A 25,995-nucleotide genomic window follows, 5' to 3' on the forward strand; every position below is an offset into this window, starting at 1 on the left:
GGTGCAGTATGATGGGAAGTCCGTGGGGTGAAAGATGTGGGCAAATTGAGATAATGGGAATGAATGTGTCTGGAGTTGTCGTCAGTACATGCTGTCGATGTGAGTGAGCGTGTGATGGGGTGGTGGGTACGTGACGCAGCAACAACGATAGTGGTGAACAATTGTAGTGTAGTCGAGAGGTTCGACGAGGGTGCATAATGAAGATTTGGGGAGGCCACCCAAAGGCGCCCGGCCCGGAAGCTCAGTTCTCGGGCAAACGCATGAGCGTGCTCATTTCTGAGGAATGTCCTCGTGCCCAGGTACCCATGTGATGGTTCTAAGGGGAAGTTAAGGTGTTTAGCGTGTGCTACCTTATACCTATACCTTATACCTACTGGCACGGGCAGAGGCATATTATTTTATATTTTTTTTTGGTAGCTTCACCATAATATATGTACTTGGCTGAGACTTCTTCAAAGATGCACACACGGCTACCTGCAGACTTCACCACATGATGCCTGCATTCTCAGCATTAGTCTAGCGTCAGCAGACTCTATTTGGTTTGGAATCGTATTTGGTGCTCTATTTAAACAAGCATTGGTTCCACACAGAACTTTCTTGAAACCCTACCTACAGCTGTGCCAATGTGGAGCAGGCATCAGGGGCAAGTAATGCTAACTCATTCTATTAAAGAAAACAGCACATGCAAAAGCTAGTACATAAGGTGAAGCTTTGTGCTTTATAGGAACACCTTTCCTAAAAAGAATTAGAAAGAAAAACATAGGAAAGAATCCAAAAAGAAGTATTGACCACAACACCGAAAATTAATATCTAAAACTTATATCAGACACCTAATTTTAGCCAGAATTTTCTTTAAAATTAAGCTCTAGAATACATAAATTACTATGGAGTATTCTTCTAATGTTCACTAAATTTATGATTAAATTTCTTCATGCTGTTTCAATTTTAGAGTAATTTATTTTTATGTCTCAAGTGACCTAAACACTTCTTATACATCACAGCAATAGTTTGGTTCATGAAACTAAACGAAACAGCACCAAGAAGAAATTCAATTATAGATCATTTACCAGTTATTAGTGAATACCAGATGATGATACATGTAATCTAATCTCTAATGCACCATTTGAAATAAGGGAACATGCATGCAAGAAGAACCTAGTGATACTACTTTTTAAAGGTTGGGGCACAAAAGTTTTCTAAGTCTTTTGTGCATATAACATTAGCAAACATTGGTTACCATGCGCAATACACCAGCACTCAATAAATAATTTGCAATGATCTTGACTTATTTTGCAGCTTCAGTTTCAGGTTGCTGAGTGAAGGTTCTGACGTCACAAAAGTGTATGAGATTACGTATGAAAGAGCACTGAGCAAGGGTAGAGGGGGGAAGCCTCAGTTCGCAGGTCGAGCCAAGCTTCTACAAGTGGACTTGTGTTTGACAAGTCCACTTGTAGAAACGTTGGCTCGACCTGGTAACTGAGGCTTCCCCCCTTCTACCCTTGTTCAGTGCTCTTTCATACCCAGTAACCATCTTTTTTCTCTTGTTCTATAGGGAGCTTGCATGAAGCGATGCACGCTGGGTAATCCGCCATGATGTTGTTGGCAGCAGACGGCGGGCAGCGCAGACAGTCTGAATGGAGAGAGTGCCTTGTCGTTTTCGACAGTCCATCGAGCAAACACGCCACTTTTCATGCGCTGCCCTTATGTGCGTGCAAGATATCAGTGAGGAGCGTACACATTGATGCTGTGCCTGAAAAATCGGGCGCGCTATGAAGAAATGCAAAGCAGTGCGGCACGGACCTGTTCAAGCTAAGCTCAGATGACTGACTGTACTATATGTCTGGACCTGTGGCTGTCTGTCGACATTCATGATTTCTAGTTCTGGCGAAAGTTTGATACTTTTCCGGATTGGCGTCGATCTTCGTGTGTTGGCCCGTGCGAGCCATTCTCGTACTCATGCAGACATATTTTTGGAATTGTTAAGAACCCGCAGTCGGCCTGTCCGATCGCGCCAGCATTGTCTGCGCACAGTATGCGACCATGCAGACGAGGCTAGTGTGGCAGTATGCCAGTGACGTGCTGCGTCGTCTGCTGCCAACAACAACATTATGGCAGATTACCCAGCATGCATCGCTTCATGTCAGCTCCCTATACGAGATTACGTGATACACACAACAGCTATAATATATATAAAAAACTATAGTCTTATTTCACATAAACTCCAACTTCTCCAGAGGCTGGAATGATAGAGACTGGAGAAAAAGGTAGTATATTGCAGTTTTTGTGAGCCTCAAGTCATCTCATTCTCACTCGTGATGGCAGACCATTTGTTCGGCAACCTGAAGCCGAAACTGTGTGACAGAATCAATGCAATTATAAATTATTTATTGAGTGCAGGCAAACTTTACGCTGTAATCATTGTTTACTAATGTCTTGCATGAATTCTAAAGCAGAAATACACTAAGCACTTTTGCATCTGCCCTTTCAAAGCATAAGCAGCTCTCGTTGGCATGCTTGGCACGTCTGATGCAACACTCTAGCAGTGGACTTGTTTTTAAATACCTCAATGACCACTTTCAGAAAGCTACACTGATTGGTTCAGGATGCTAGCTAGCCTAACACAATCATCTCTGATGCACCAAAATGCCTGTGCAGTTTTGCTGTTTTCAGTTTACATAAATGGCATAGGAATTTTGAAATGGCATGCCACCAGAAAGTACTCAAGTCAAAGAGGTTGTGGCTGCTCTAGACAATGGCTGTAGCTTTACAATACAATAAAAAACAAACATGGATCTCAACCTTTCAAAATTGAACAAGAAACAAAGCATGAATGCTACAAAAAAATTTAGAATATCTCTGAATAACCTTCCCACTGCATTTGACCAAAAAATATTTATGGGCGATCAATGCATTCAACTGTTTTGAGACCATCCCATTGAAAATCGGTCATATATGATCGATTGTTTTCGATGTACTACCAAATGCAAATTTCCATGTGATGAGATATGTAGCCACATTTAGGCAGACAATATAGTAATCAGTACAAGGAAGAAGGCACTCAAGGAATCAGTCTGGCATCACTCACTACACTCAACTTCATCCTCGTTTTCCTTGGTAGCAAGAGGCACACGGCATTACCCCCCTCTTCGGAAGTAGCGACTAGTAGTGTGGGAAGTCTGTGAGACCCTCGCGTGCTGACAGGTACTCCTCGATTTTGGGGATGCGGTGCATGCAGATAGAAGTCACGAAGTCTGGCACGGCGGTATGGACAGAATCTCCACATGTGACCAGCCTCACCACAGTGGTAACAAAGGGGCTGGTGGTCGGAGGTACACCAGATGTCGGTCTTTCGAAATCGTGCCTCGGCTAGAAAAGGAGAATGGCGCAGGCTTCGATCAAGCGTATGGGTGTGCACGCGGGCTCTAGGGGAGTCGCATCTATTATGCTGCTGGCTTGAATAAGGCACAGCTCTGTTCGCTCTTTGAGGATCATACACGTTATGCTGCTGAAGCATGGACGCGTACGTGAGCACACTCTGTGGTGGTGGTTGCACACCAGACACAGCCGGTTCCGGCACGGCTTGCTTAACTTCCTCACGGATGACCTTTGCGAGTGACGAAAGCCTCGACGATAACGTCAGGCACCTGCAGCTAGATGTGTCTCAGCTCTTCTCTGACTACAGATCAAACAAGCTCCCTTAAGGCATCAGTAGAAAAGTTAATGCTGGAAGCAAAGGCGGCCGGTGATATGGCGGACATGTCACGGTTACAGTACTGAGCTCTGTGTTGAAGCGTCTGTTCCATCATGGTGGCCTCCGCTAGAAAATCTGATGTGATGCCGGGTGGATTACGCACAAGTGCAGCGAATATTTCCTGCTTCACTCTACGCATTAAGTGGCACACTTTCTTGTCCTCAGCCATATTTGGATCAGCTCACCTAAAGAGGTGGATCACGTCCTCGTATTACATTGTTACACTCTCGTTCGGGGCTTGGAAGTGAGATCGCAGTGCCGAATGTGCACGCTTCCTCCGGTTGCTGGCGGCGTAGGTTGCCAAAAGAGGTCCCGTGATGGTAGCGTTGTTTCAGGGTTCACAAACCACGTCCGCGCTGAATATTCTAGAGCACAGTAAACATTATGCAGCTGTTTCTGCTCATCTCAACCGTTGTAGTTGGCGCTACGTTCGAATCGGCCTTTTGCGTTTTCCTGTGCTGCCACCTCGTGCACAACGCCGCAACCAAACTAGCGGGATACTGCACCCCACGGACCGCTCTTCCGCACGCTGAGCCCCGCTGCGGAGCACGTTTTCTTGGCGCACATAATTTTGGTTCTGTCGACGATGGCGTGTCCTGGGCAGCACCTGATACCTGGCGGGTATCTAGGAATAAGTGATGGCTGGGTGTCATGCCCAACGAATGCAGCGAAGCCCACTGACGAACAAATTCAGCGGTACCTCCAGTCGTCCGGCATGCGATGCGATCGCCAGTTGAGCAAGGGCCACCGCTTCAAAGATGAGGGCTACATACGAAATGTAATGTTTCGAAACATTCGTATCAATGGGATGTAAGGCAAAAAAAAAAAAAAACAAAGACCAATGAAACCAGAACCAGGAGCTAGTTTCATGCTACTATTCCGGGCTTTTTTTCACTGAAATTTGAAGTAACTAGAACATCTGCATTAGTGTAATGTGCTTAGCTCTTTTTTTTTTTTTTTTTCGGGCTTCAGCTGGGCCCACCCACATTGAGGGCTGGGCAAGTATTTAAGGATTTCTTTGGGTTCTCCCAGGCTAATAATTACGGCCCATGCAACGCTCTAATTAGCAGTGTAAATGAAAGAAACTGTGCAGTCTGTAATAGTTGTGTACTTCTATCCCACTTCATATGTACTTCATCCCACTTTTGCAAAGTTCCTATGGGACTGCAGAATGTACAAATAAATAAAAATGACAAGTTCAAGTGACTGAACCATGCCATGCTTCTGTACATTATGCTAATGTCTTAAACAATGACTTGATAACCCTGAGATGCACTGCTATGACTACTTCTTGATGCAGAAGCAGCGACAACATATGTGAGAAAAGAAAATTTAGCAACTCTGCTGCAACCACATATCTGGCAGCTTCTAAAACAGCTCTCTGGCTCTTCTCAGTCAGCATGTGACACTAAATGTCCATCAAATAATGCAGCAACACCAGTAACCCATCAAGTTTCAATGCATTACGAGCAAATGGTAATCAAACTTGATGTGAATAGTCCATGCTACATGAAATTTGAATGAACACTCTCAAAGGCAACCAACTTGGTGGCGCTAGGGGACAGCCATCAAAATCTCTGGGGTCTGACTTTGAGAACGGTCTTGCGGCAACTCAAGTTCATAAAAAAAAAAAAAAAGAGAGAGACGAAGGAAACAGCATTCGACTCCTAGAAACAAGCTTCAAATAATGGCAGGTTGATGACAGAAAAGTTTCTTTCATGTTTTTGTTTTAAGTGAAATGTTTACTACATTCCATAGCTTTTAGACGTGTGCATGTTTGTCCCCACAAGCATTGTTCTGGCAGGTGGTAGCTGACTCCTCTGGTTGCTTTTGTTTCGCTGTCCGGTTTGTCGCACATTGAAAACGGCTCATTGCAATCGCCCGCTTGGTCTCGTTGCTTGAAAAGTTGAATACCGTCGGGATGAAATCAGGGTGCGGTGACATGGAAGGCTTTCCTACTCATTAATAAAAGGTTTCATTACAGCTTGCACAAATATTTAACTTCAGTACCTAGTTCGTATGTGTTACAAAGTGGTTCCCGCACAGTCTTGATGCGCTCGACGGCTCCCAAGTGCACCCGTGATAGCCCTGCCGACGAATAGCTTTTATCCAAGCTTCGCGTCGAAGACGGTCTCGTGAAGCGCTTGGAAAGCGAAAAAAGCCGAGGCCGCTTCCCTTTAAACATTGTGTATCGCAACCAAACGCTACACAAGTTGTCGGCATCGTCAGGACCGTCGTACTATCCAACAACGACCACCAAAGCAACCGCAGACATGCAGGCGCCGCGGGCAGCCGCCGGTTTGTTTACCCCACCGCCGGAGCCGATCGCGGCGGCCACGAACCCACCAGTCCGCTTCGCGACTATGCTGCTAGGGGTTGGGCACATGCGCAGTCGCGTCCCGCAAAAGGCTGATTGGTCCAGCCAGTTTTTAGTGTCCTCATAAAGCTCGCCATGGAAGGACAGTGGCGTTCGGGACTGGAGGACGACGAAGCGATGAGGTGAGCTCTCTCCGTTAACCACAGTGTTAGTGTTGGATCTATACATGGTGGCCACAGGTGTGCAGAACAAAGGTCTGAACTCAGGCTACTCATCTCAGAGGCAGCTGCTCGAACTATGGTGCACCGGGGTCAAATCCATGCTGACTCTCAGCTGCCCTTGAGAACTCAGCAAAAGGAGAATCATACCCCGCACCTCCAAAAAATGTAACCAGTTCAAGGGATCAGTCTGGCATCACCTACTACACTTAACTTCGTCCGCATTTTCCTCGGTCGCAAGGGGCATGCTGCAATATGACAACTGTAGCTCTGGTTTCTGCGTAGTTCCCCCCCCCCCCTTTTTTTTACAACAGGTGGAAATGAAGCAAAAATTATTCAGAGTGGAGCGGTCTTAAATGCCAACGAAAATGGCCTCGAGCTTGCGACAAAAACGCGCTATGAATTCAGCACCTTTGGAATGATTCCACTGCTTTTACCATGAATTTTTTTTATGACAGCGATAGCAGAGTCCAAAGATGACTTTGCAAGCTCAGATTTCAGCTTGGATGATGAATTGGGCAAATATCCGCCTGGAGTATCAATTTGGTCTCAAGGAAAGCATGCCTTCAACTTTAGCTCACTCTTGAACAGTTGCGTGTCCTCACTCTTCGTACCTGCTGCTTTATTTCCATTTGCTAAGATGCCGGTAACCTATGATAGGGTTTTAGCAAAAAGGAAAGCTTAGACACGTGAGGTAGCTCCTCTGGAGCTTTGAACAAGTGCAAAGCTTATTCAGCATCATCAAGTGGGGTTTGAGCCCCTAGACCTCAGTCAACAGCTCCTAGAGCCCATTTACAATTTTGACCGAAACTAGATTACACTCTGCCGCCATCTAGAAAATATGACAGCTATAAACTACAAAATGTTCAAAAACTCCAAAACTGGAAGCTATGCAAAGTGCAGAGGAAGACCGAGATGACCGCTATTTAAAACAAAACCGAATGTTACCTATTTAGCTATGTTATGAGAATGGTACACCTTCAAAAAAGAACTTCATCCCATAACATATTTGTTTCTTGGTAATTTGGCTCCGCTACATTTCGCTGCTGCAGTTGGGAGAATAAATACACGAGGCTCCCAATAACAGATGTGGGAATTATGACCCCTGCTTCCAAACAGTACAAAAAGCAGTCTGCAGATAGGTGCGCCAAATATTTACAACAAATAAATGAGACAATGTAGCACTTTTTCTATTTACTAAAATATTTTTATTGCAGTGTTTGATATTGATATTTGAGCCTTTTTTTTTTATTTACTTTCTTGGTGTTTTTTTTTCAGGAAGTTCTCAGGGCGACTTTTTTTTGATGCCATTTATAAAGACAAACAAATATTTTGTGAGCACTTGAAAGACCATCTAAATAACTATCTTTCAGTACATTTTAAAACAAAATCGTGCAAATATTTCATTTCCTAAAATTTGGTTTCTAAGATTCTACAGTCCCCTGTTTACTCCACGGCCCTGAAAGACTTAACATCAAAGAAGGAAAATTACCATGTGTAGCTCGTATTTTCAAAAGTAAGAAAAGAGGCACTATGCCGTCTAGTATATATTCTGAATTTTTCATTATTGCTATTTATTTTTAGACTGCTTTTTAACACTTTGTAAGTGTTTCCCTCTTAATCTGTACCTGAAGCTCTTGATTTTTCATGTCATGCATAAAGACTAAGTAAATACTATTCATGTTGCGTGAAAGAACATTTAAGTAGCTATGTTTTTATATATGTTATGACAGGTTTGGTTAAAGTTGGCATATATAAAAGAAAAGCCTCCAGAAGCCCTCAGAGTCACTTGCTTTTTTTCACAGCCCAAAAAGAGTTAATGTGGAGGGGAATGCATTAGCAAGCGGGCTCTGGTCTCCTAAGTGGATTGACTCATGGAGCCCTCTTTGCACTCACACAAAGTAGCGTGTGTCCCAGGGATTGGTGGCACACACTGTACACAGCTGTGACAAGTGCCACAGTGCGGGAGGCTGCCACTTGAACATGCAGGAGGAAGGCTGTAGTGTAATTTTCAAATATTTTAAAATCATTTGGGAGACTGTCCAATTTGTTGAAAAGAGATATCAAGTTTGACCAAGCATCTGATCAAGCGGCAGACAGCATAGGCTTCAAAACATGTTTGTTCAAACTTCAGCTCTCTGTATCAGGCTCAGTGGCAAGAGAAGCTGACCTAATCGTGTGTGTTGCCATGGCTTCAAATCGTGTTCGGTCGGACATAAAGCAAACACTGCCATGCTTTTGCTCACCTAACTATGCTAATCAATGAAAGAATTTTATCGAAATATTATAAAGGCTACGCTATATGAAACAGAAGTATTGCTGCCATAGACATAGGCATGCTCATACTAATCTCTGCTGTCGACAAGAAGTTTCCTTTGGGGCCACCTGCTTGCACCTGGATGGTGCTAAAACCAAACTCACCAACACACGAGAACCACGTGACATTCTGTGCAAGGCCTTCAAGAAATTGGGCCCTAAAACCAAATCCATCATAATAAAATGATAAATTTGTTTGCTGCAAAAGCGAAACCAGAGCTCCAGGACTTAAGGCTAATAATAAAATTAACATGTAAAGTAAGTCACCACAACTTCATATCTTTCAGCATTCATATTAGTATGTGGTAGCATTATATAAAGAATTCATGCAAAGCTTCTGTGCTTTCTTAATCTTGAAAGAATTCCCATGTGCGACTCTTGTGTGCACTAAATATTGCTGCAAACATGGCGGCATGATTCGAAGCAGGTTGTCTCGCTTTGGTGTAAACTTGTTGCTATTGGGTTTTTCAGTATGTTCACTGAATTTTGTTCAGCCTTACCTCACCTACAGCAACATCCACCAGCAATTAAATTTAATATTTTATTTTCAGTGATGATTGTGCTGCTTCTAGGCCTAAGGAAGGATGTCAGTTTGTTGATAAAAATGACTTCACTGCTAAAAATCGGATAAGCCACCAAGCTGTAGTTTTCCCTGTTTTTTCATTTTCGCACGCTGACCTAGACGTGCGGATGTGAAAAACACAGTCATGCAAAATGCTATTACGGAACTTCTTAATCGTTTGGTATGAACAAAGAATATATTTATATGCTTTTCCACCCATATATGCATACGCCAAAAGCAGACGACGAGGGGAAAAGAGGAAGAAACATGCCTTATGTGCTCTCGTGATTGGTTGAGGAGGTCTCTAGATTTATAGTGCTGCTATACACTAGATGGCAGCAGGCGTAGCATGTGCAAATGTTTGAGCTTAACAGGTGCGAACACAGAACTTTCTTCAATACCACTTTAGTGACATCACAATAAGCCATGCCCACAATGTTACAGCTGATCTTTCAGGACACCTTTCCGAAACAAAAGTGACTTGACTGCCAAAAGGAAATACGACTCAGAAGCAAAGATAGGAGTACAACTTTCATGTACTGCAAGTTATTTTATATATATAAAAAAGAAAGCATAAGTATTCCAAGCAATGAAGTTCTTCAGTAAATCACACAAAGCTCTGATCAATTTTCGCAATACAATTACTGCGCTGATTACACTTTTAAGAGGAAGCCCTAAACAACTGGCTGTCAAATACTTTGTTGTCCAGTGCAAAAAAGGCAGGAACCTAAATGATCATGACGCATCCAAAATTGTCACAACTTTGTGCCTCTGCATAGAAATAAGTGCAAAATACAAAACAAAATACAGAAAGCATATAAAACACTGTGAACTGTACAATGTAACCTAAATTACATGATTCATGGGAACTATACGGCAAGGTTCTGACTATCAATGTCATCCATGAAACAGCCTTATTCGTTCAAGGTGTTTTTGTTCACAAAAATATCAAACTCAATATTTCCTTATCCTGTTACACACTTTTTTCAAAGAAAAAAAAACACTGCACGAAATGATAATCTGCACAAATGCCACTGACAGCTAGTTTTTCACTAGTCTCTGATGACACATAGGCAGAAATGAATTTTTATGAAACCCCGCAGCCCAAAGAAGGCTAGGAACGACAAGTATGCCAAATTATAATATTAAGATTATGGCACGGGACACCCCACATTTTAATGATGTATTTCATATAAGGACACAGAATTACTCCATCTGAATATGATGCAAGGCAACTATGGTGAACTCTGACAGTTGCAAACAGCCCTCCAGGTCATCACAGCAGTAGCCCCAGGAGTGTAATGTGCAACTAGAACCAATTGTGTGTACAGCCTATAAACAGGGTTGCTTTCTGTGTGTATACAGTATGTCCAGTGCACCAGCAATGAACAGAATTTCAATTGTGTATCAGAAGAAAAATATACTACGTGTATGCACATTACTGGCTTACACATGGCCACTGTTTTTAACACTGAGCAACTTTCCATAGAAATTATCGGTGCAGCGTGTAAGACAAGGATGAGAGAAGACACAGACATAGCGCTAACTTACAACTGATGTTTATTGAGGCTCTGCTTCTGCTGGAAATGCAGTGGTGAACAGCCTCAAAGGGTAAGAAAACACACAATGAAAAAAACATAAAAGGCATGACAGGTTTTTAACAGTGGCACATGGCAAGCTATGAGAATTTCCTTATCTATGATTAAGAAAGCATATTTCTTTTTTGTACAGAGCAATTGATGCGGCTCTTACGCATTGGTTTTTGTGTTTGTGAACTTTGTAGGTTTCTACGATTTCTCTAGTGATTTGAACGTGGCTATCGGTCAAAACTTTGCACTGGTTTAAAATGGGGAAGCATGGTTCTTTCAATTTTTAAGTATTTTAAAGTGCAATCCCTGCAATGAATGCAAAGGTGACGGCTCCATTGATCTCAGGGATTGCACAGAAAAATAAGAACCATGCTTCCCTATATTAGGACAGTAATCACTGCTATAAGTCACTGTTGCCACTTGCCGAGCTCCTATCATGCCTTTCGTGTAATTTTTATATTGTGCGTTTTCTTTTTAATCTTCTTGTCTTCGTCTCATGTGCAGCACTGATGTCTAACCAACATGCCCAAGCATTCACCTTGTTTCCATAGAAGGCACACTAAAAATACTTCTGCAACACTTCTGCGCAAGATGTACACTGTCAGACTCCAAGGACTAAAAATCATGGTAAACATGTGGTGACAGACATAGCACCTTTTACACGGCTGATCTAAAGGGCGGAACGAAGCATACAGTTGTCTTGTGTAGCACAGCGGTATCCTGGCATTAATGCGAAAAATCTAATGGGCCATTTATTTCTCCGAAGTTCTTAGCCATAGTCACAACACTACTAATTTTGATAGCAAAGCATTTAATTTGAATATACCAAAAAAAGCTCCCATGACAATTTCGAGTTTGCTATTATGGAAACAGTGTCAGAATTAAGCACATGACAAAAACTATAGTCTGCATCCTCTAAAGAACTATGTGAATTAGGAGAATTCAATACTTGTCTCTAAATGCAGTGTTTGTTCCGGCCACAGCCAGATGAATTTCCATGTAGAAATTGTCTCAGTACTCATTTCTGATTGACTACATGAAATCATGTCAGACTTCGCCATGAAAACTGATCTTTCGTACCTTTAAGATTATTGTCTAGGAAGAAGCACTCCAGGCATTCTATGCTGCACTGATATTTTTATCAACAGAAACTTCACTTCTTTTTAGGCCTCGAGCGCCTGCAGACAGTGACATACTTTGGCATTCATTTTGAGACGGTCTTTATGAGAGCCAAATAACACTCAGCAATTGCATTGTGGAATTTCTGTGCACTGAACATATAAACATGTTCAGCTTACCGGGTGCGTAGCAAAAAACTTACATGAGAGAAGGGAACGACACGCACCATTCGAGGGCTTGGTTAGCAAGATACAGATTTTTACTACATATGGAACTCGAGAGAGCTTAGCTTAACTACTCTTCACACTTGGTGCATTGCACCCTCTTTAGCAATTGTTGAGCCACATGAATTTTTAAGAGGTGAGAGCAAGGAGAATTTCAACACGAAAATCGACACTGCCAACTTTTCCAGAATGACAGCAAAGACATAGCTGAACTAATACACCAGCGCAAAAGGCTAAGCTTCAAGGCTTGCAAAACAGTCACTAAAATCACACATAATAAAAAGCCTGATATGCTGCACTTTCCACTCAGCATGGCAGTTTTTCTCGTTCTACTGTAACTGTCATGCAAGAGTGCAGATGAGAGCTTGTCACAAAAACATTATGTAACGTTGCAAACTACTAACTTTAGTAGACCTGACTGTGCTTAACACCTGATTTAAGGCTTCTTACGCCACGAAGGCTGCCACATATGCTCCGAACATATTCGTTCACACACGTTAATGGACCCTCAAATTTTATAACTAAGGAAAAGTAAGCGTACTTAAAATCCAATTAACAGTCAATGTTTCACCGCAATCAATGAAATTTAAACACTAGTATCATTTTTAATGGCGATCACCTGCAGAAAAACACCAATAAATACGCCCTGATGGCCTGGGCATGTGCAGAAGGAAAAAGAACACACAGCTCGCTACTCCCCTAAAGTTAGCTCCCGCTTCCACTGAGAAAAACAGCACCTGCCTGCGAACGGCGCGTGCAGACACACAGCGAAGGCAGTGTCGCGCGGCAGCGCTTAAGCAGCTATGTTCCAGCGACCGTTAAATTCACCAGGTACGGTCCACGAGTGATGTAATGATCGCTGTCACATAACATAGCGTTATACGCCAGACAAAGTGCACTGTTTAAGACCGACAGTCATGGGGTGTCATCAATGGAATACGCGTCGATCTGTCAAGTTCAACATCGCTATACAACATGATGCCCGCGCAAGCAACATCCCCTTGCACAAGCATGCCAACAAAACATCACGATTCATGCACGCTGCTTCGCCTCGGGAGTGTGACATCTGTTCCGAATCAAGTGCAAAATGGCGATACACACACAAGAGGTGCGTTCGTGAGAACACAGGCGCGAGCTTTCGCACTTACCCTGATAGTTCCTCGACCTGACTTCGGCTATCACACAGAGTAGGAGGAGTGCGATCCAAGGTGTGTGCCTTTTCATATCCAGAGACGTTTCGATCGTAGGCGGGATGGCATAGAAACGTTTAAGCTAACGTCTCATACATATCCGCCACCTAAATCCGCACGCCCGCCATCTTGGATAAGCACCGCACCAATCGGCGCCGCGAGCGCCGCGCGAAGAACGGTGGAGAAGTTATTTTTGGCATCAGTAGCTCGGAGACGGACGGAAGCAGATTAACGGATCCGGGTGAACAAAGCAGCATTTTGGTCATAGAGTAGTATACTTCCATGTTGCTCTATGTTAATGGTATCAGATGTGTCAGTTCTGTGATGCGACAGCCGTGGCACGCTGACATTTGTTGTGCTCGTCCTTTCGGAGATATTTGACATATGTTACGAGTGACCACCACTGCTGATAATTTTTTTTACCGTCCCAGATGCGAAAAATAAAACGTAGCCTTGTTAGCGTGTTGTCGAAATCAGCATCGTTGGTGCATATCGTGGCTCCCCAGATGAAGAACACCGAGTCCATAAGATATTAGAACCAATTGGCACAATTTTGGAACGGGGACTATTGTAAACGAATGTTATAAAGGGACTAACCATAACGCATGCATTTGTTTCCAACAGCAGGATACAGAATACAAGCATTGAACATCAAAGTGTTGAATACTTGTGCATTAAAATAATCGTTTTTTTTTTTTTTTTTTCGTGAGCTTATATATTCCAGCTTATATGCCAATGGACAAGCCACTGGCACTTGTCCATTGAGTGAAATTTTTGACCAAGACAGCTAGACAAGGCGGAAATGATGAAAACAACTCGACAGGCAATTAAAGTGTGCCCATCTTTTCTACAAGAACCTAATTAGTCCGCTGTTGTGCTTGCATGCAGGTCCCACTCAAGAAAATATGGGCTTCATATTGAAAGGACCTCCCAACTGGAATGACAGAAACAAATGGACCTTCTACAATGTTGGATACGACTTCATATTCTTCAGGAACAACACACACAATCCCTCTGCGACAGAAAGTAGTCCATTGTTAAGGCTTTTATGGTTTCCTAATTAAAACACTAACCATCAGACAAATTACAAGCTCAAGAACTTAATAATTTTGGCTTATTACCTATAGCTAGATATCAAAAACTGATTCTGTTCAGTGACTATGGGAATCAATGGTTGCCATAGTAATCAACCGCTTTTTTATTTTTTATTTTTAAGTTGAATTCTAATATAGGGTGATCCAATTGGAACTATGAGCCAAGTGGACTGCCCAATTTGGAATCACGAGCCCAAATGGCTGACTCCAGGCAAACAATTGTTTGCATGGTTTTACACGAGTCCCGGAATAAGGGACTCCACCAAGTATTGTAAGGGGAGCGGCCCACTTGGGGTGGCTCTCCAAGCAACCTCTCCTTTTGTAATAAATGCTTTCCACCACCACCACCAGCTGTCTGAAGTGTTGAAGCCTTAAAATATCACCACCTTGTTTCTGGAAGGCTTTCAATGCGGAGCACATTTATGATATCATATCGGAATAAAATTAATCTGGTAGTATCAGCATTTGACCCTTATGAAGCTCTGCAGCCTTAAAAAATTGCAAATATGCCTCAGGCAGGTTTCAGTTGGCAGGTGACAAACAATTGAGACCCTTGCACCCCTTGTCTGAAGCCATGCAGCCTCAAAAAATCACGAGCATGCCTCAAGGAGGTGACATGGCTCGGCACTACGGGCCAATTTTTCTTGCAAATGCTTTTGTAAGAAAATGTTCTAAAAGCAAATTCGCATGTACTAGAATGTCATTTTATAGCACAGAAACCTTATAAGGTTTCCACGTTTTCACTTAATGTACACGTACATACATGTAACATGTACTATAAGTGAAAAATGAAACTCAGATAACAGAACTGAAATTTAAACAGAAAATCACACCAAAATTGCTCCTGGAGAGGAAATATAAGCTAGTTTAATTAAAACCTCAAAAGGACAGCTAGTGTTTGCACCTTTGAAATGAAGCTAACCTGTACGAGTATTATGATATTTGTGTTCCAGTCCTGTTCTTCCCATTTGATCCATTTCTGAGAGTACTCCTGAAACCATGTACAGGTGTTATAGTAATGGCAGCTATAGATGTTAGACAGACAGGCAGAATACAAGTGCCTTCATCAGCATTTTAATTTATGCATGAGAATAAGGGAGACAAAAATATGAGGCAAGTGTCATTTCATTTTTAAGAAACCAAGTTTCATTCACTTTTAGCAAACTTCTACATTGAACTGTTTGCACAGAAACACACATAAGAGAGCTAAGAAATCATTTCACTTTCATAATTGCAGGATAAATAATCTATGTGCTCCACTGGCCCCTCCGGATACCTTCAGTGTATGCTGCTAACAATAGGGCCCCTGTGACCCCATCTTGTGCCCTGTGATCAGAGCTGCTATCAGTTCTCACACAGGAGTCTTGTAAGCACATAAAAAAAAAAATAATAATAATAATAAAAATGAAAAATTAAAAAGTCCAGCAGTGTATAGTGCATATCCACTGTGTGCACAAGTAAGGTGTTAACGTTCACAGCGAGTGCAGCACTCTTTATTAAAATAAAACTATTCATCATGCTAGTAAATACCATGGTTAGCAAGGTTTACATATAGGTTGTGCATCATATGTGCTTTCTTCATAATGTTTTTCTGTTGTCCTTTGTTTACACCCATTTCCAACTTTTCTAGCATCTGTAGGCGTCCAAGTTACTGGTTCCCCATCAATGAAATCAATGCCTCCTTTATTTCTGCACATTCTTATTTCACAAGGTCCCCAGAAGGCCTTCAATGCTGTCGATTTATGGAAACTCACAGTGAGGGCGGCAGTATCATTATGCAAAAATAACTTTTTCTTTGGGAAGATTGAGGCCATTGTGGCTTATCCACCAAGGCAATTTTAGTTGGTGGAAGGTTCAATCATCTCCAACCCTAACATTTTTTTCCATGTCTTTCACATTAGGCATATATTCCTATATGCATAATATAGAGAATTTTTAATGAAATCAAGTTACTATTGCATGAAAAGATGAATATTCATATAATTACAGCAGACTCACTTTAAATCAAACTTGAAGAGGCCAGAAAATGTTTTTTGAGGAATTCACCTTAGCAGAAGTGCCCCTAAAAACATGTGTGAGCATGCGAGTGCTAGGTGCATCTATATATATGTTATATATTGAACAATCAATAAAACATCTAATCAGAGAGAGGATAACTACATGCAGAGAAAAACAAAGCATGAAAAAAACTTGTTATAGCACTTGAAAATGACATCAGGCATTCATGTTTTTTTTTTTTTTTTTCAACTGTATCTGTATTTCTCACAATTTGTGCGTGCATTCTGTTCCCAGTGTTTCCATCCCTTTCTGCTTTCAGCCCTTTGAAGCACAGTTGCTACACACTCCAGGAGCAGGCACACTATGTGTCTTTACATTTGCCACAGGCATTATGTGTGGCATCAACGTCTACCCATCTGTGTGCTGTGACCACATAGGTTGCAACGCCACATCAGTTGAAAAGGCACAACTGCCTCGAGCATTTTGGACGTGTAAGCCATTAGTCGCTCTTCTTACATAAGACTTCATTTCCATCAAGCAGAAGTTAGCTGGACCCCCTCATGCATGCTCTACACCATACGTTCAACCTACCCGCACTTTTTTCTTACTCATTTCACTACCATCGTTCCAACTCCCATGGCATGGATCAAGTGTACACCCTAACTGAGGTAGCTGCCCTGCCTTTACTCTGCTCACAGCCGTACCCATTCCCACCTGCCAACCTTGTTTTCTTGCACCACAGCTCTTGCAATATTAGCTTATGATGCAAGGGAAGTTTTCAATCAATGTTACTCTGGTACATGCACATCCTGGACCAGTGTCTCCTTTCAAGTTCCACAATCAACTTGGTAGCTTTCCTTATATCCAGTGTGGATGTTACAAGGATGTCCTCAATGTTTCATGCCTTAAAAAGAAAGCAGTGGCTACAGTTAGAGCCAAGCACAGGAAAGTATACTAGTATAAATTACAAGCTTTGAAAAGCCATGAAACTTTGCATGGAACTTTTTGCTGAAGTGTTTTTCTGCACTGGCGCAGCATGTTTGCATATCATAAATTTGCTACCCGATGATTTGAAGCAGAGATAGTCTAAAACGATTCTCGTGAACCATAAAAGGCAAATTCCAATGATCTCAAATTCCCAGTAAAAATTGCAAGCCACTAATTGAAACACTGGCATTCAATTTGTGCCTTGATATTTGTTCCTGCAATACTAATACTACAAAAACATACAAAGTGGAATGTTCTGAAGAAAAAAAAAAATCAACATTTCTATGTATTCTATTTCTACAAATTTCCCTGCCATTATCTCAAGCTCGATTTTTGAAGATGGAACATCTTTCAATGCTCAGAGTAATGCACAGAAAAACTGCGCCAAAACAGGTGTTTCAATGTGAAATGTTTGTTTATAGCAGTTTACAGGGTTTCTCTTCCTTATAAACTACTCTGAGAAACGGAGTTGCTCTGCATTCATATTTCATAATACTGTCACCTGCCCTCTCATTTCAGATTTCAAGAAAAAAAAGTTTTGTAAATACTTACGAGTGCTGCTCAAAGCCAATGAACGTCCACATCTTGGAGTGGAGTAGTAAGTGAAAATAGCTGCTTTGCAGTCTTCGTTAATGTTTATTCGCTATTACCCTACTACAAAAATTTCAGTCTGATACTTGGTGTAGTATGTGCAGTGCTCAGAGGGGGTGCCTTACAAATTCCGTCCTCACTGGCAACTATGCTTGGTGTAGAAGTGAGGTTCTACAATAAATAAGACACCAAGTTACAAAAGCAGCAAGTACAGAAGCTGACCGATCTTTTGGGCTCCAATAATTCTGACTTTGTTGAGTAACTTTAACACATCTCATAGGAACAAGTACATTACCATGACCGATACTGTGGGTACTTGAGGAGCCTAAAAAATCAATTTCTCATCGGACATTTATAGAGTCCAGTAGTACTGTGCAGATTGTTATTTTTTTTTTTCAAATAGAAAGTTCTCTTTGTTTTACTTTACACAGATGCAAGAAGGCATTGCTGTCAATCAGGTAGACTGGCTGGGGTAGGCTTGGCTACACAGCTCTTTGATCTCGTCAATTTTGAAACTCTGCTTGCAACTTTTGCCTGTTAATTTATCTGCTGGACGGTTATGTGCATTAATTTTAGAGCGCAGCTGCTAGGCACCCATTTTTAGCTTGAGCGGCGGTAGTGTTGACATCGGCGAAACTGGTGGGCAGTTATAAGGTAGCACAGGGGGATACCCCATTACACTTGGCACTAGATAACCTGGAGTGCAAGGCTGGTTTCTCGCCTCTTGCCACATCCCATGGACATCCAGAACACTGACCTCTTAAACAGTCTGGTAAATGGCAACGTTAGAATCCTGAGGGACCTCTTAACACTATCGTGCCCTACACCTAAAGCCGAAGATTAAGTGTACCTGGGATAATGCAAGCATTGCTTTGTCATCTGGAGAGTTAAGTGGGCAGTGGCGGAAGAAGGGAAGGTGGAAACGTAAAGTCTGGAAACAGAGGAGGAGGGCAGAGATGGTGGTGGTGAACATTGTGAGCAAAAAATCATGAGCATGCCTTTGGCATGTGGGAGATGGCAGCTCAAATGGACTGCACTCATGGAGGTGGTATAGACTGCTACCCAAGTGTCCAGCTGCCAACTCGGTAACTATCAGATGGGAAGGTGACAGGATTTGAACCCTGGATCTTTGAATAGCTTGGTGGTCCTTTACATAGTCTGGCAGCTTACAACTGCATGCTATGACATGTGATACAGTAAAAGCTTGTTAATTCGGACTTTTCGGGACCGGGAAAAAAAAATAGAATTATCTGATGTTCGAATTATCGAATGGCTTCGAAAAAACTGACAAGGATCATTTGCATTACCGTAAATGTACCGCATATTTACTCGCATAATGAACCCACCCACCACTAATTTTTGCCTAAGAATTAGTAAAAAAGAAAAAAAAAAAGGTGTCAGTCGTTAGCACTTCCCTCATTTCGCGCTGCCATGGTCCACAACGCATTTCTTGGCAGTGCACCAAGCAGCGATAACATCCGGGTGTGTGTGCTTACCTTTTGACCTTACTCTAGCAAGGAGGGGGGGGGGAGAAGCGAACTTGGCAGAGTGCCAGCGCTTGTCCGCTGTGCAAGCCTCATTTTCAGTAGGTTCACCTTATCATGCCATGGGCTATTGGGGCGGGGGCCTTCTACTGCCACTCAATCATTGGAACGTGAGATAGCAAACGCCTTTTGAAGGGAACGATGCTAATAAGACGGTGTCATGATCGTGCTGACCGCGTGCTTCCGTTGATGACTCTCGCAAAAAAAAAAAAGTTTTTGCTGCATAATTCGTGGCGCCCGTCCGAAGTCATAGCCTTTCATGGGCGTTGGCTGGGACAGCACCGACAGTACTAATCCATATTTGCGATATAACGGGGTTCCAATTACCCAGTATTTGGATGCGAGTCTCGGAGGTTGCACGGAAAAGGAAGAGAGAGTAGGCAGCCACCACCGCGTCATTCAACCCATACCCTCCGGCACCACTGGCCGTCGTCCTAGTTATGGCGCCATTTAGGCTTTACCCATTCTTCCATGGTTTTACCTGGTTCTATCTTATGTCCCTGTTTCGGATGTGCGCAGCCTCTAACTATCCGCTCTTTTGCGGAGGTGTCTTTTTTTTCTTTCTTTTTGGCAACGTACTGTGTCCAAGCTGCCCAGACGTGGCGGCGTGTAGTTTGAATTATTCATAGTGGAACCGACTCGCGTTCAAATTAACAGGCTTTTTCATACACAGATCTTTACGGGGCTTCGTCAGACCAAGTGATGTAATTTGAATTATCGAGGTTCGAATTAACAAGCTTTCAGTGTATATTAGGGGCAGAAATTAGGAGTCAATAGCGAGCAGTACAGTACATGAATGGGACTGTAAATCGCAAAGGACAGCTGTACACAGAAGCCATTAATGAGGCCACATAAGGCAGAGCTAAAGGAAGGCTAAGAAAATCCATGATGAGATATGTTTGCGCAAAATAGAAATGAATGTGTGCATGTTGCACACACCCAGCTCAAGGCTCGTATCTTCTGTTCATGTGGCTTGGTTAAAGCAAGGCTTTAAATCTACATCATATGGTCTTGAATATAATCTGGTAGCTTACTACTGTATGTGTGGGATAATAGAGGCACAAATAAAAAATTAGTAGCGAGGTGCATGAATGTGAACAAAGATCTGAAAGGGAAGCCGGCAAATGGGGCTCGTTAACGCTGTTGCGTCATAGCCTTAAAAGTAAATCAGTAAAGCAGAGTTCAAAAAATCGGTCAGCGGCTGTAAAAGTTTTTACAAGTTATACATGCCTTTTTGTCAAACCGGGAGGTGCAGGTTTCTTTACGACAGTTCCACATGACTCTTATCAAACAACTGTTGACTCATTGCAATTACTTTGGCGCCCTATTGTCTCTTCTAGAAGTCTCCTTGCTCTTTGATCTTGGCCTTTTTTGGCTTTCAGCACCTTTCCTTCTCCTGTCTATGTTCCGATGAGGTCGTGACGATGAGCTGTGCCTGCTTCTTGAACGCACCGAGGATTCTTCTCGTGACTTCTTTGGTGACAATGCACTGCGTTCACCTTCCTTACTAGGAGCTCGCTGCTTGAGACTTCTTTCAAGAACTCTTCTCTGATGGCTGAGCTGGGGGAAGAGTTCTGCAAAAGAAAACACCACATATTTAGTGCTAACTCAAATTATTTTCCATGACAGACATTCATGACGTTACTACAAAGACTTACAGGTGTTTTTGTGACAACCTTCTGTGACAAACTTCTTATCACATAATGAAAAGTGGGTACAGTACAGTACACTGTTGTCACCGACATTTCTTGTATGTTCATACTGTGGGCCATGAATACATTTCAAGTCACCCAGCTCTTCACTTTCTTCAATTCAAAATTTTAAAATATAAACAAAAACAATTTCTGAAATATACATTACGGAAGTTTAGGAAATAAAAATTTTCAGTACAGACATTCAAAATATATACAAAAACTGCTTTTCAAGCCACTTCTTATGATTTCAGATACAAAAATTTAAATTGCACATAAGTCTGCTTACGTGCAGAAATGCGAGAGTTTCGTATCTCATTCTGTTATGAGGTCCGCATTTCGTTGCTTGGTACCATTGCTTAGTTGCCATTCCTATTGGTCAAATTTTGATGAAATCATATCCTGGGTGTCAAGAAACCAGTTAGCCCACCCAAATTTGGAAGCCACCACTGAGTTAGCTATGAACCGTGTATCATGGATTACAGCATGCCATAAGACCTTCACTGTAGTACAATGCGCTGCTAGTTTTCCGTTTCTTTTTTCTTTTTAACTTCTTTGACTTGTGTCGTTAAACGACGCCAGGCATGCGTGTCCAAGTAGCGCTGATTAAACTCTGTCTCATTTCAGTTCAGTTGTTCAGTCGTGTCCGACTCTTCGTGACCCTATGGACCATATCACGCCAAGATCTCCGGTCTCCCACTGTCCTCCTAATATCACATAGCTTCATCTGCAGCGCCTCAAGGATGCCATCTAACCATCGTGTTCGCTGCCTACCCCTTCTCCTGTGACCCTCAATCTTTCCCAGTTAGATAAGCTAAATGAGCTTCTTTTTCTTTTTTAATGAGCTTTTTATCATTTGGTGTCAACTAAAGTGCTAGTAGTGGTTTATTCATAAGCCACTGAAAAAGTTTTATCGGCAGGATTTCTTCATTTACAAAAGAAGCCGTACACAGCTGGCCCCAGCCCGGCCTGGACTCACTAATTCAACCCCGGCCCGGCCCAGGCCTGGAACGTTAAGCCTAAGACTGGATCGGGCCCGGCAAAACAAAAATTTTCCAGCCCAGGCCCGTGCAGCACTCTAGTCTGTTAAATAAAGTATAGTAATAAATAACCTGCTATTCTCATTAAACATTCAATTTAAGTGAGCTCCAAGTGTGAACTGTGCATAAAAACCTATGGTCATCAGCCAAATCTTAGCCATATTCTCATTAGTTTATGGTTTAAAGGGTGGGCTTAATGTTCCAAAGCAATTCAGGCTTATGAATTTACGCGAGGCGCTGTAGAGGAGGACATTCTTATTTACTGGTGTATTACTGCGTCAACACAACTTCAACTGTTCAGGACTAGATAAAAACAAATCTCCACAATGCCTGTTGAATGCACTTTTGTTTTCAGTGACCAACAGGTCCAATCAAAAAGTGCAGATGATCGACAAACATTTCTGAAGTGGCTGCAGTCTGGGACAAGCGTAATATACCAAGATCGAAATGTGTGCCTCCTCATAGGCAACTCCTCTGCCCACTCCTGCACTCCCAGCTACGACAACAGTGAACTTCACATTCTGTCACCAAATACTACGTTGGTGCTTCAACCCTTTGACCAGGGCATAATCTGCACAGTGAAGGCAAGAGACTCTCCTAGAACCCGATGACAAGAAAAGAATTAAAAATCATCTTTCTAGGTCCCCTGCCTATGTTGAATGGGCCGTCAAATAATGTTAAAGATGAAACTATAAAAAACTGACATATATGTATACTCTTGTTAGGGCAACATCCTCTAACTAGAAAGTTGCTAATTAAAAAAAAAAATTCAGGCAAACAAATTTTTTGTGTGTGCTTAGTACTCTTTACGTGCTGTATTATGATAACTGCCAGCAACATTTGGCCCTACAGCAGGCATATTGCCCCAAGCACTGGACTATGCCTAGAACAGTGAACATATGGTGCAATCAGGGTTAGCATCAGAAAGGACAAAAGAGCATGAGATCAATCTTCCGCGTAAAACCCAGAGTGAGGTAGATCTTTAACATGGTGACTATTTGGGCCAGCTGGTGCAAATCTACACTTTGGATATGCGAAAGACACAGAAACACAAAAAAAAGTACACGAGACAGCGCTGTCCAGTGTACTTCTTTTTCTTGTGTTTCTGTTTCTTCCGCCGGTCACATATGTTTAGGTACATCTACTTGGCAAGTTTCTTTATGGCAGCACACCCTCCAAAGAAGCTCGCTGCCAGAAGGCACACGTCGTAAAAAGCACCATTTGTCTGACACAGCTAAGCCTAGCGTGCTTTACATTGAAGCCTCAGCGAAAGTGCTTTGAACCTACTCGGAGCTACTCATGAAAGGTACAACCTTGCTGTCAGTTTATCATAACACAACAACCTCACATTATAATGAACATATAACTGATACGTGGAAGACCTTGCGCTGTAAACAGCAAGACAGGCAAAGGCCACCTCACATCAATGGCTTTGGGTACACACGTGCAGGAGGATGAGGAATAAACTTTATTATAATATAAAGTGGGAGTTGAGGGCTCCTCAGCCTTGGAGTCCTATGGCTATCATCTCATGCCAGGTCTGGTCCACTAGCTTTAGTTTGTCACCCTTCTTTCGCCCTTCTTCTGCAAGAATGAAAGACTGCTGCCCTATGCTGGCATCATTACACGTTTAATGCTTTGAGTTGCGTACGTGCCACAATTGCCATCCCATCAGAAACTACAAAACAGCAGCAAAGAACAAAGTGGGGCAGGGTACACATTTATTTAAGTATAAACATTTTTTTTTTTTTTTAATCTTGCAAAGGATACTCCAAGTCTAATAAAGTAGTGCATTCCTGCAACCAAACCTTTCCATGGGTACTCCCTCTTTTTTGCTCTTTGTGATTAATTTGAATATTTCTAGCAGTTGCATTGACATTAAATTTATGTTGTTTTATTATATATGAGACCGTGACAGAATTAGCATAATTATTAAGAGGGCAAGGTTGGATTTTTTTTTCATGCAATTCTGGCATCCTCCATCCAAAATTTTGAATGTTTTCCCTCAACTGGATATAAATTCATGCCCAAAAGAGACAACATGTGGCAAAATGTGAGGCCTAGTTGAGAGTCAAAAAAGCTGATGTGTTAGCAAATACAGTAGAGCTTTGTTGATATATTCCTGGTTCATTCAATTTCCCATTTCATACGCTCAAAATCGCAGGCAGTAAAACAACTTCTATAGAGTTACACTATTTTTCTCCCAGTTTCTCCCAGCTAGGCCTAAATTGTTTTGCTTCGAAGCCGCGGCGGTTAGCGCTTTGGAACTGATCAACGCTGTCGTAAATCGTCTACTTATGAAACTGCCTTATTGTGAATCCTATCCTGCCACAGTATAAAAGAACCATAAGATTAACTCTGGCGACGCATTAATCGCAAAGCTAGTACGAGCAGATCGGATGAGCCGAAATGCACCAGCAGCAATTGGCTTGAGCAGAAACTTGCTTGTATCACGGCTATTGCTCTTACCAGCAATTTGCTGCTGGTCAGCGATCCTGACTTGATATTCGGCTCAGTATTCCAGACGCCAACAAATTTTAGCACGCTTTATTTCGGACATCGGCACTAACGATCCGCCGTGTCATTCGCGTACGGTATGCGGGAGGAGGGGCCACAGCGGCGGTGTTTACGGCGGTCAAGGAGGTGCTGCCATCGTGCTGTGCTTGACCGTGCTGTTGACGCCTCGTCGGACGACACTCCGGTACTCCTGAAACCACGTTATATAAATAAGATATTTGTAAATGCAGCTTCGTTCCGCCGATCACTGCGTCGCTTCGGTTGTTGTACTTGATGGTCAATGGCCGCCTAACCGAGAAGGACAGCAAGCTGTGTAAAAACAGCCCGCACACGCCTGAGGCGCCTGAGGAGTTCGCGCAGCGCACGAGCAGACGACTTTCGCAGCTACCACAAGTGCGTCCGTGACGTCATGGCTGCAGTGGCTGCAGCGAATGGCAGCTTCTAGCAAGCCTTGCCAGTCAACTCACCCGTGACGTTATGGTTTAAGGAAATAGTTCCATGCAACGCCGCCAAGCAACAACCTCTCTGCCAGTGAATTTCAAAAAATGCTGTTTTTAAAAATTAATAATAAATCGCTGGCTCTGTTCCAAAGAGTCATACTTTGGGTTAATGCTCAAAAGGATTCGTTCTACACACTGAACACGTTTATCAGTGGCTTTTTGGTGACCGTTTCTGTGGACCTTTAAATTCGAAACTTCGACAAATTGTGGCCATATAATACATCCTGCGATCAACCGAACATGTGCTAACCCGCGCTTGCGACATGAGAAAGTGATCAGTGGTGCTCACCCACCACAGTTGTTTTCCTGCAGTGCATAGGTGCAAAGGGGAAAAGCATTAAAGAAAGCCAAGATAAGGTACGCCCGTTCCCGCGGAAATATGACTTCATGAGAAGAAACGGTGCAACTTCTTTGCGGTGCCTGAGAGGCATAGGAGGTAAACATTTGATAACTACAAATATTCCCTTGCATACAAGCAGGCTAGGTCTGCACAATGCAGCATTAGCAAAAACGCGGTGGCTGTAAGCCATCGCGACAGCTTCTCCACATGTCAGAGGTGTAAGCGGGCGAAGCATCCAGACACAGCCAAGGAAGCAATCTGGGCTCGTCACTGCCTTGTACAAACTTAATTTATTACTAAATCCCTTCTGCACAGGACAAAACAAATACGGACTGAATTCTGCAAAAGCTAAAAAAAGAATCTACACTTTTATACAGTGAAATTCTCAATTTTAAATGCCTTTGTAC

The 25,995-nt window shown here is 42.5% G+C and overlaps 2 protein-coding genes across 4 annotated transcripts in view; both read right to left on the reverse strand.

The window, feature by feature from the left end:
• LOC146202756 (uncharacterized) overlaps positions 1–13,439 on the reverse strand; it is a 69,960-nt gene extending 56,521 nt beyond the window's left edge. Inside the window, exon 1 of one of the 2 annotated variants that reach the window (XM_084588313.1) lies at positions 13,245–13,439. In XM_084588313.1, the coding sequence (XP_084444439.1) occupies positions 13,245–13,320 (76 nt within the window). In that variant the 5' untranslated portion in view covers positions 13,321–13,439. The remainder of the gene's footprint in view (positions 1–13,244) is intronic. The other variant, XM_084588314.1, reaches the window with a different exon arrangement.
• Positions 13,440–15,503: 2,064 nt separating this feature from the next.
• The window catches only part of drosha (ribonuclease 3 drosha), a 164,390-nt gene continuing 153,898 nt past the window's right edge, over positions 15,504–25,995 (reverse strand). For both annotated transcript variants that reach the window (XM_084588316.1, XM_084588315.1), the window contains one exon: positions 15,504–21,074. In XM_084588316.1, coding sequence (XP_084444442.1) covers positions 20,812–21,074 — 263 coding nt within the window. In that variant the 3' untranslated portion in view covers positions 15,504–20,811. The remainder of the gene's footprint in view (positions 21,075–25,995) is intronic.

Source organism: Amblyomma maculatum, chromosome 1, assembly GCF_055883805.1.
Source record: "Amblyomma maculatum isolate TAMU_Amacu chromosome 1, ASM5588380v1, whole genome shotgun sequence".
NCBI classification, from domain to species: domain Eukaryota; kingdom Metazoa; phylum Arthropoda; class Arachnida; order Ixodida; family Ixodidae; genus Amblyomma; species Amblyomma maculatum.